Source organism: Alosa sapidissima, chromosome 2 (genome assembly GCF_018492685.1).
Source record: "Alosa sapidissima isolate fAloSap1 chromosome 2, fAloSap1.pri, whole genome shotgun sequence".
Lineage (NCBI taxonomy): Eukaryota > Metazoa > Chordata > Actinopteri > Clupeiformes > Clupeidae > Alosa > Alosa sapidissima.
The window spans coordinates 6138791-6150860 of record NC_055958.1 but is presented as its reverse complement, the minus strand read 5'-3'; the positions used below and the strand labels follow the sequence as shown (position 1 = coordinate 6150860).

At 39.4% G+C, this 12070-nt stretch overlaps 1 protein-coding gene across 1 annotated transcript in view; it reads left to right on the top strand.

Annotated features, from left to right (window-relative positions):
- LOC121703966 (titin-like) overlaps nt 1-12070 on the top strand; it is a 182083-nt gene that overhangs the window by 125888 nt on the left and 44125 nt on the right. Inside the window, exons 180-183 of the mRNA XM_042084447.1 lie at nt 26-223; nt 338-634; nt 757-1344; nt 1437-1739. Coding sequence (XP_041940381.1) covers nt 26-223; nt 338-634; nt 757-1344; nt 1437-1739 — 1386 coding nt within the window. The remainder of the gene's footprint in view (nt 1-25; nt 224-337; nt 635-756; nt 1345-1436; nt 1740-12070) is intronic.

Below are 12070 nucleotides of genomic sequence, written 5' to 3'. Positions count from 1 at the left end.
GCAACATTATGCCTATTTCCCGTAGGATATCACGTTGAGTTCAAGGAAAGAAACAGTTTGATGTGGAAGAGAGCTTGCAAGACCCCCATTAGAGTGAAGGAGTGCAGAGTGACCGGTTTGATTGAAGGCCTAGAGTATGAATTTAGAGTTATTGCCATGAATAGGGCTGGTCTTGGAAAGCCAAGCAAAACTACAGAGCCTATTGTTGCACTTGATCCTATTGGTAAGTCAATCATTTCTTCAGCAAATAAATACTTTTTTATTCGTTGTGAACTATGATAATTTGTCCATAACTGACATATTACATTCTCTCTGTGAAATTTCTTTCCTATTCTAGATCCTCCTGGTAAACCAGATGTTATCAATGTTACAAGAAACTCTGTAACACTGATCTGGACCGCACCTAAGTATGATGGAGGTCACAAACTGACTGGTTACATTGTTGAGAAATTAGAACATCCAGGAAAGGCATGGATGAAAGCCAACCATGTGAATATCCAGGAATGTGCATACACAGCAACAGATATGCAAGAGGGCTGCAAGTGTGAATTCAGGATTAGAGCAAAGAATGCAGCAGGTGCAATCAGCGTTCCATCTGAGCAGACTGATACTCTTGTTCTTAAAGATGAATATGGTGAGTAGCTTTTAAACAGCATGTACTGTGTACTGTGTGAAATGTCAGTTATTTTTGTTAACATCTCTATTGAGTGAAGAATTACCACATTAATTATTTTTGTTGTCATTTTCTTGTAACAGAGCCTCCAACTGTTGAAATTGATCCAGATATGAAGGATGGTGTCAGTGTTAGAGCTGGAGACACAATTATAATTACTGCCTCGAGCATCCTTGGAAAACCACCCCCAACTGCTGCTTGGTCCAAGGGAGGCAGGGAATTGAAGTCATCAGATACCTGCCAAATTAAGAGCACCCCAACCTCCTCCACAATTTCCATCAAATATGCTAACAGGAAGAACGCTGGCGAGTATGTAATTACTGCAAGCAATCCATTTGGCATCAAAGAAGAACGTGTCAGGGTCAAGGTTCTGGATATCCCTGGCCCTCCAGGTCCAATTGAGATCAGCAACGTTTCTGCTGAGAAGTGCACACTGACTTGGCTACCTCCTGAGGAGGAAGGTGGCGTTGTCATCAAATCTTACACTATTGAGAAGAGGGAAACTAGCCGCCTTCTCTGGACAAAGCTTGCAGAGAATGTCATGGACTGCCGATTTGTTGCCAGCAAACTCATTAAAGGAAATGAGTACATCTTCCGTGTCTCAGCAGTGAATCAGTATGGTACTGGTGATTCAACATTGTCTGGTTCGGTCAAGATGATTGACAGCTACAGTGAGTTCACAATGACTTGGCTCTCATAAAATCACAAATCTAAAGAAATATTAGTATGTTACCATTCAACCTTTTGTTTCATTTTTCTGCAGGACCACCTGGGCCACCATCAAGGCCAGAAATTGATAATGTGAGCAGAACAGCTGTCACAATCTCTTGGAGGAGACCTGCTATTGATGGAGGAAGTGACATTAGAGGATATAGTGTGGAGAGGAAAGAGAGGAGAGGAATGAGATGGGTGAGAGCTTGCAAGAGAACAGTGCCTGACCTTCGTTACAAAGTGCAGGGCCTGACAGAGGGAGTAGAGTATGAATTCCGTGTCACTGCTGAGAACAAGGCTGGCTTTGGCGAGCCAAGTGAGGCCTCACCATCTGTGGTGACCAAGGATATTGTTTGTAAGTATTACTTTTTGTCAGAATTTTAACCCTTTCGTGTCCGTGCCGAACATTCCATTTTTGGTGCTGGATGAGCTCCTCACACAAAAACCTTAGTTCTCGAGTATATTATATACTATAAATGGGATATACATACCACTGTAATCAGAAGGATTAGTTCTATGAAATTATATAAAATCATATGGTAATGTTGATTTAGCAATGAATAGTCTTTGAAAATCCTCTCCAAATGTATATCCAAAATTTCTCAACATTTAATTTCATTCATCATATTTCTCTAAAAAAATATAGTGTATGACATGTTCAGCAAGTTGTGGGTTATTTAACAAAAAAGTTGGAATATCCTTAACTTTACAAAAGTTATGATAAATGCAGTGATCAATGTAAAAAAACAGGGGGAAATGGGATTTAGAATGTTGACAGAATTTACATTCTCTATCTTTCCAACAATATACAATTATGCATAAAAACTAATAATGAAGTCAGACATAATGGTTAACATGTATTTGGTCTATAAGAATAAACAATTTATTTGTATATAAGCAAATTATACAGTCAATAAGAATGACATAAAAAAATATACATTACCAGTAATACAGGAAGTAAATATACTGTATATTTATTTAAAACAATTTCAGAATAGAGACATACTATAGAGTGGTGAAGTCCCGCCCCTTCTACTTCCAGTCCATGGGACCTATCTTTCAAAAAATTATGAACGGGAGTTAATGGAGAGATAACAATTATTTTTTGGTCCAGTTTGAATTGTGCCACAAATTTCACATATGATGTGTGTGAATTTAAAAGATAATTTTTCACGTCAAGAAAGTACTGTTGTTCGATAGACTTCAAAAGTTATGTTGGTTTTGTGCGAATCCACTCAGTGGACTACATCTCTCGTCTCAAACGATGTACGTCACCAACGTAATGAAACGATAAGAGCTGTTATGCTAGTTAACGGTTGCATCTTGCTGCCTGCTATGTCACTTAACAGTATGTAATGTACAGTCTATGGACGAATACAACTTACCTGATGTGTTTAATCCTCTTTAAGACCTGTTGCTGGTATGCTTGTACAATCTAGTGTGGCTGTGAATGAGCTAACGTCACTAGCGCGACTGATGGGTTTGTAGTCGTTGGAATTACGATGTTTCACAATGTTGTAATTCAACAGTTACGAAACAAACTGCAAATGTCTTTACATGAAAAATTGTCTTTAAAATTGACAAACATCATATGGGTAATTCAAGGCACAAGTCAACCGGGACCAGAAAATAATTTCTTTTTCGCCATAGACTGCCGTTCAAATTTTTTTGAAAGAGGCAAACGGAAGGGGCGGGACTTCACCACTCTACTATACATTTGATTCAACCGATACAACTTCCTTATAGACCCCTTCACAATGGTGAAAACATAAACATTCGGGTGGGCGTGATGTCACTGGAGGCAGAAACAATCATTTGGATAGTAAGGCAGCTATTTGTATAGTAGAATACTAGTGAGGTGGCTAAAATCAGACAGTAATCTAAAATCTTTGCTAAAATGTGTAACGATATAACACATGTACATACACTCAGTGTACGTGATCGGGAGGATTATTTGAAAAAACTAAGGCTACATTATCAGATGGGACCATCCTGACAGACCCAATACCGTCAGTGATTGGAAAGACAGGTTTGCCATCAGTTGAATGGCTGGACATTATTGAAAAACCGAGTGTCTACAGTAAGGAGAAGCTAAGGGTGTATAAATCATTGAATGCATATAACTATCTCCTAAATGTCCAAGACTTACAATAGGCCTACAATGACATATCGGATGAGTTTTGTGTTTGCCGAACCGACATTTTACCGAGCCAGCACCAATGTCACAAGGCAAAGATGTATTGCAAACATGCTAATTACCAACCATTTCGTTTGAAAATTCTAAAACAACAAAGTTTTTTAATACTTCAAAATAATATTTGATAATGAATCTCACATTTTTCAGTAGCCATAGGTGTCTAGATTTGAACAAAATCTAGTTTGTTTCTTACCGGGGCTTTTACTGCCTGAAATATCTAATTTTGTTTACCACGCTCGGAGTTTAGTGCCTTACACAGTAGTAGCCTCGTAGCTAGTAATCAAGGATCTTTGGTTTAGCTCTTCGAGTCACGGTAAAATTTAATTTTTGGTAGGCTACATAGCTAATTTAGATATACTTATGGTGTGGGCGCTTGCGTTTCTTTAGGAAACCGCAGTCTTGGTTTGTATAGAAATGAATAAGTGACATACATGTAAAGAGGTTGGAAATACAGGACGATTGGTAGGCTAATATGTGACGTTTCGATACAAGGCTTGGGTTATCGTGAGTGAAACGAACAACTACCTTCTCACTGGAAACTAGCCTACTTACCGCCGCGCAGCGAAGCGGCGGTCATATAGGTTTAGTCAGATTTTTTCTTTTTCTTTTTTTTTTCCAAATGTCCAAATTTCCGTCAAGGATTCCCGGGACACTGTAAGACACATGTAGCCCCACATGGATAGCATGGAATCTCCTTTTTTCGTTTTGATCTGTAGCCCCCCGCTGGACTGGAGCCCCCGAAAGGAGGGTAGGGCAGTTTTCTGTGAATATCTAAAAAAACTAAAAATTAGGTGTTGTAATTGCAGGTATCTGTGACCTAACATAGTCAAAACTGCACGAAATTGGAAGTGTAGGATCATTATGACACCCTCTGAATGCACGCCAAGTTCCGTGGAATTCCGTTCATGGGGGGCCACACAATAAATTAATTTATGTTACTATACACCAACTGGCCTGTAGGTGGCCGGAGACAGTTTTCTGTGAATATCTCGAGAACCGTAGGGCCTAGGAGGTCCACCTTTTTTTTGTATGTTGGTCTTAAGGGGGCATGTCAACCTATCCCATTACCACTTATTTCATGTATAGCGCCACCTAGTTCAAAATTAAAAAGCAAAACATTAGGTGTTTTCATCACAATATTTCTGGCTGACATGGTCAAAACTGCACGAAATTGAAAGTGTAGGATCATTATGACACCCTTCGAATGCATGCCAAGTTTCGTGGACTTTCGTTCATGGGGGGCCTTACAATAAAATAATGTATGTGTACATTTAGTGACCGTACACCAACAAGGATTCCCGGGACACTGAAAGACCGGGGTACACGAAACTTGGTGGGCATGTAACCCCACATGGATAGCATGGAACCATCGCTTTTCGTTTTGATCTGTAGCCCCCCCGCTGGACTGGACCCCCCGAAAGGAGGGTAGGGCAGACACAGTTTTCTGTGAATATCTTGAGAACCATAGGGCCTAGGATGACCAATTTTTTGTGTATGTTTGCCTCCAGGGGTCATGTAAACCCATTCCATATGCACACATGTGCATAAACAGATACACACGCACACACGTATGACACATACTCACACAGTAGACATATATACGCATGCATGCACATGCACACACACAGGGACATAAACAGGCAAACACACAAGCACATGCACACATACACACACACACACACACACACACATAAACATAAACATAAACATGTACACGCACACATGCACACAAGAATTTCAAGAATTTCTCAGAATTATGAACAGGCAAGATGGGGGTGGGGTTGTATAAAATGAATTTTACATGTGAAATCTATGAACTAATCATGTTTTGGTACTTGTTGTCTAGCAGATACCAGTGGAATTGAGTGTGCACAATGCAATTTAGTGATAAAATCAAATATGCCTTTCAGCGAGATTTATTTTGTGCTGGACTGGGCGACGGTCATATTTTGTACCGCTCTGCGTTTTGCCTCCAGTGAACGTAATGACCAATGACGGTTCTAGGATTTTTCTGAGACAGGGGCCATAAAGGGGCCACATCATACACTGAGGGGCCAAGAACCGGTCAACATCCATACACAGAAAATCCCTTGTTCAGGAAGGCAGAGGCACGTTGTCTACGTGATATGCAGGACTATACGCAGTATACCCAAAGTCCTTTTAGGCAAGTCCCTCCACTCGACGGCCATATTGCAGCGCTTTTTGGGCACTCATCGGGCATCCTATTCGGTAGAAATGTGCGTGTGCAAGGTTTCACGACACCAATCTTGCTCCAGCGGCGAGTTCACAACACATGATTGGCATGATGTCTTCACAACACACCATATGATTGGCTCAGTGTATTCACATCACACCACATGATTGGCTCAATGTATTCACGTGTTGACGTTTTGCCGAGGAAGGGGTGGGATATGTGTAGACAACGGCGTTACAAACTAGCCCCATGCATTTCTATGGAGGATTTTTTGAGTGCTGTGTCTCATTAGAAAGTCTCTGGTATACCCACTTAAAAAGCATCACCATTTCAGTATACCCACTTAAAACAGACAAGGATAGGTATTAATATTTGGGGTTGATCACAGTATACCCACTACAGCTAACTAGACTACACCACAGCAGTAAGGTGCATACATTTCACCAGTCTTACCTCGTTCAAATACTTGAATGCTAAATGCTAAAAAACAAAAAAGCCAATACAATTCTTAACAAGTTTCCCATTTATTTATAATGTGCATTGAAAACACAATATAAAACTAAAATATAATAGACACTTCAGTGGAAATACATTGATATTTTAAACAGAAATCATACATCATCATACACACATTTTTCGTTCAATTAAACAAGTTTTACTTTAACTGTTTCCCCTTTTGTTGATAAGAGAAACCACTTTTACTGCCAGTTTGCGTACATTAAAACAAACAAACACACACACACACACACACACACACACACACAGCATGTGAGCAATAACTACATCATACAGTATTTACACAATTTTTTCAACAACTTATTTGGAATGGTCTTTGAAGCCACCGTCTTGCTTCCAGTTAGAAAAGCCTGATTCTGATTTGAAGACTGACGATGGGTCATTTGAAAGCGAAAATTACAGAAGGGGTAGCAAAACACTAAAGATGGAATATTCCTACCATTTGAAGTCTTTGTATCAGAAGTCAATGAGTGGCCTCTTCCTATTCCCTTCCTAATTCCAGTTTAGGAGAGGTTGCACAGAACCATCTGCTCTAGAATGGGAAATGTCTGGAGAGAAGAAAATGAAACAAGTTTGAGTAACTTAATTGTTATTAACTTTCATAACCCACTGTCAACCTGGCGTTTCTAAAATGAATGACAAAATATGCTCACTGTAGTGGCAATAGGAAATAGCATCATACCATTAGAAGCAGCTATGCTTGGTGACTGGTGGTTCTGAAGACTGTGGGTTGAAGTCACCAGCTCCTGCGCCATCCCAGTCTGTAGGTGAAACACAAATGCGTGTTTCACAAAATCCATGCTTGTATTCAGCATGTCGTCTGGCAACTGTAAAACCAGTTATTATTTTTTAAAATCATATAAAGCTTGAGTGAATAGAGTAGAAAATGTAACCAATTTATCTCAATGAAACTCTCCTTGTCCTAACACTTTGAGACAGAATTTATGTGAAGCCCATGAATCAAATAAACTCAGAATAGTGGTTAATAACTTTGCAATGATAGCTCACATTAACTACAAAAACGTAGAGTTAGCTGTTAGGCATGTATTCCCATGTTTATGTTAGCAGCTGCCAAACATTTTCCTCAAGCAAAAAAAATCGAACGTTACTTACATCTGGTAAGGCGCACTAGCGCATGTAATATTATTAATTTCGGACCCCAAACAAACAGGATGTCCATTTCTCTGCATTTCATATAACACCATTTCAAACACTTCATACATTACCTTTCCATACATAAAATCTATCAGCATGCTAACAAACAATCAAACCTCAACTCAAGTAACCTAACGTGAAGTTAATGTTAACAGTTCACTGCAAGCTTGCTGCTGCTTCATAATTTAATTGACAAACTTAACATATTGTGACAGCAACAAATAAACGTCCCTTTCACATAATGATGATAACCAACATAGAGATTTGTAACTCACCAAGAAACTTCTGTGGAGGATGAAACGCTGCCATCGGTTCTTGACGTTAGAATTCTAGCTGATACTTTCGTTAGCCAAATGTATCGGTTCTTCAAGTTAGCAGAGACATTTCTGGTTAGCCAAATGTATTCTTTCTTTTACAGTTCACTGTGTGCTTTAGCTTTCAAGCTTCATAGGTGCATTACTGCCACCAGCTGTTTGGAAATGGAATTGCATCTCTGATCGTCGTTCTCAACAAGTTTGACACTTATTGATGATTGACGGTACAGGGGCCAGTCAGGGGCCAATGAGATTTCAGATGGGGCCCGGGCCCCTGTGGCCCCGCCCCTAGAACCGCCCCTGGTAATGACGTAGGCTCAGAAGGTACCTATATAAATCAGTATATGAAAACGATATATATAAGATATATTATTATTTTTTAAAAGCTAGGAATACAGTAAACTTCCACATAACTCAAAAATCAATGTGTTCTAAACATTTGAAAGTAGATTACATAGTAAAACAAGCCTGTGGAGAACACACACATACACACAAAGTCACACACACACACTCACACAGAGGAGGGTAGGGAAGGGTGGGGTGGGGAACCTGAAGGTTGAACACAGAAGACCTATGACTCATTATGAAACACATCCCCTTCTGCAGAATGGCAAATCTGAAAGCAGTAAAACAAAGCCTCCTACTGTTACACTCAGGGGCCATACAAGCTACTTTGTTGTAATCACTTACCTCAATAGGCTGACGTACAGGTTTTTTGTCCCCAAAACTGAATTGTTCTTCACTAGTCTACATACATCAGTTGAATCATTCGAATTTGACAGGCAGGTTACTGGACGTGTCCAATACAGTGCAAGTGTCTTTCCACGGTACTGCTAAGACATTACCCTCTATTCTACACCACCGCATGTCCCCATAACATTATTTTGAAGTGGACCATCAAATAATGCAGTTTCCTTAGACAATCTCGATTGTGTTCTGTAGCTGGATCTACTACATGAAGAGCAGCCAACAAAGCCTTAAAACGATTACGGGACATAAATAATTTGGCCCACGATCCCTGCAGAGATTTGGTTCCCCAGTATCAATAGATATTAGGGAGGGAAGTGAACTCCATGTAAATGATTAATCCCAGAAACCTGTGAAACTCTTCTGGGGACTCTTTGTCCCATGCCCCTGCACTGTTTGCATATGAAGACTAAGCACAAGCTCCCACCCCTTCCGGTTGGTAAAACCACATATGTCTGAGACAATAGCATATGTACAAAACAACTTAAAAGTCTATTTCACACAGTGTTTTAGTGGCAGTCTGCACCACCCTACGCACAGAGAGTGAATTACCCCACCATAATTGGGGGGTACTGCTCCTTCACTTCTTCTATGTTCATCAAGTGCAAAATGTGTTGTGCAACACACATACAAGGTTTAAACATGCGACAAACTGATAATCAGTAGGCTACAGAATATCTCATTCTTATTATATATCCAAAGAGAACTGTTTTGATCAACTCTCAAAAGTTAGAAGTTAAGTGCACTGAAATACCATTCTGTAGGCTATAGTAAAAGTAATACCTTTACAAAAAGCCACTTTTACAAGAGCCATGAAAGAACAAAACACATTAATACATGAAGGTTGTAAAATAGCACATTTTCAACAAGCTAGATGTCTGCTAGCAACTTACATTTACCCATGCACGTCAGCAGAATTTAGCCTACTTGAGGAATTTACCTAGCGTTTTGTCATTCAACGTTTACACTTGCTTGAGAAGTTAAAGTCGTTCTCTATCTCTGTTGCTTCGCGCGCCACAGTGGTTAAAAATTGTACGGTCCATAATAGGGGTGTCTGAAATCGTTTTACATTAAAATGTTCCTACAGTGAAAATAGGAGTTGACTTGTATTGTAGCCAACTGTAATGATATTTTTCATAATATCAGAAAAATTATCTGACCCTCCCAAAACTGATATCTCTGTCTCTTTGGGGGGTACTGGGTCTTCATTGGGGGGTATAGTACCCCCCAGTACCCCCTGCAATTTGAACTATGCCTACGCATACCACCAAAATGTATACCTTCTTCCTCCAACTCATGATCTTCAGCATTGTGAGCTGCCTCTTCCTCTACAGGCTTCCAAGAATGTCTGTGTAGATCTTGAAACAACAGCAAAACCATATAAATGTAATATCAGAATGCCACCTATTACCGCCCCCTTTTTCCGCCCTCTTACATGTATGTATCACTTAATATTCATTTCTATACAAACCAAGACAGCGGATTTCTAAATAAACGCAAGCACCCACACCATAAGTGTATCTAAATTAACTATGTACCAAAAATTACATTTTACTGTGACTCGAGGAGCTGTAAACAGTGTTGTAAGGCTACGTGTACAAATCCGCTTGGAGCTGCAGTGGAATTTTGCGATGAGAATTCTCTGTCTAACCGTTGATGTGCCATGTGAAAGGGCGGAAATAGGCACCATCCAGCCCAGCACTAAACTCCTAGCGTGGTAAACAAAATCGGATATTTAAGGCAGTAAAAGCCCCGGTAAGAACCAAACCAGATTGTGTTCAAATCTACACACCTATGGCTACTGAAAAATGTAAAGTTCATTCATCAAATGTAATTTTGAAGTATTAAAAAAAACATTTCTTTTTTTAGACTTTCTGAACAAAAGGGGTGGTAATTGGTGGTTTTACGTTACTTTTTTAAAATAAAAATAAAAAATCACAAAACTACAGAGGCGTGCGTGTATGCACACACACACACACACACACACACACACACAAACACAAGAAGTGGTAGCCTAAACTATTGAAGCATTCTGAGTAACACAAAATATTTAGTATGAAAAGTTATTTTATTACACAAGCGTTTAGCTACCCTAAATCTGATTGCCTGGCTGGCATCAAGAAAAAGACATTACATTTCAACTAGTAACTAACTGCTGAAATGCAATAACATTTCTGACCGAATATGTGATTTCCCATCATGTTTGCTATAACTACTGTACATATTGAGAGGAGTAGAACAGCTATTGTCTTTTTCAAGTCATCTTAGAAAATGTTCAGACAAGCACATCTGATATTCATGTCATTTACACAGAGGTTAGCAGCTAAATTAGTTCACTACAAACTGCCTAGCAAGGTAACAAACTGACAAAAGGCAATACGTTTCTGAGGGAAGTTAACATTTCTGAGGGAATCTGTGATTTCACGTCATGTTTTCTATATCTACATATTGAGGGCAGTAAAAGTGACTTGACTTAACTTGACTATTTTACATCAGAGACAGTAATGATAGAAACGCAGAAGCCCTTGGATTTGCCAACATGCAAATTGGTACTAGAAAACAAACATACTTACAGGTTATATACTAGCAGGTTTAAGTTTACATGACGGTGCACTAGCCTCCGCTATGCCATCATTTCGATGCTGATGACAGGGTACCCGTGGAGTCTTAAAAGTATTAAAAAGTATTACATTTCATTTTCCTAAATTAAGGCCTTAAAAAGTATTGAATTTCACCTCAAAGTCTGGAATTTTTTCACGGAGGTCTTAATTTTTCAAATGATCAGTAGATTTAGTCTAATATCCTCACGTAGCGTAAATCAGACATCAAGGATTAAAGTTCTCCGTCGATTTGATTTTAGAAATGTCATAGTTGAGATCGATGCAGATCCGGTGAGAAAAAAAATAGGAGGGGGGGTCTATCACCTTTTCTTTTCCTTTTTTTAAGGCAACTAGCCTACAAATATTAGGTCCGATAAATGAATGTGTGTGATGGTAAATGTTTAAAGACCTATAGTGTTCTTGAGAACTTTCTGTGTCTCAATCAGAGACCGCTCAAGAAGATACGTCAGCCATGAGTTTCGCTTTGTTTATGTTGTAGCTACACACTTGTTTCATTGGCCTGGGGCAGTTGCTTAAAAAAAAGAACACGTCTGGAGGACGGTCTAAAAGTTGGATTATAGTGACACAATTGAGACAGCTGATGAGGTTGCCCAATCCTTTTAACTTTTTTGGATATGATATTGTGAGCTCTATGTGCGAATTCGGAGGCTGTGTTCTTTCCGTGCATCATGTAGGCCTAGACAATTTCTTACTATCGCGAACTCTTGTCAGGGGAGGTCATTCATTTTGGGTGTCACCTATGACTTGAACAGATAGCCTGCTATGCTACCCGATGTACTATTATTGTTACAGTTTTTAATCAATGCACCTAACATTATGTGTAAAGCGACGCAATATAAACCGTAGCCTATGCCTATCCCGTCTGACATGTACAACAATGTTGTTCACAATTTGCGACGGAAGGTTTTGACTGAGCGTGTTAACATAAAATAATAATATCGC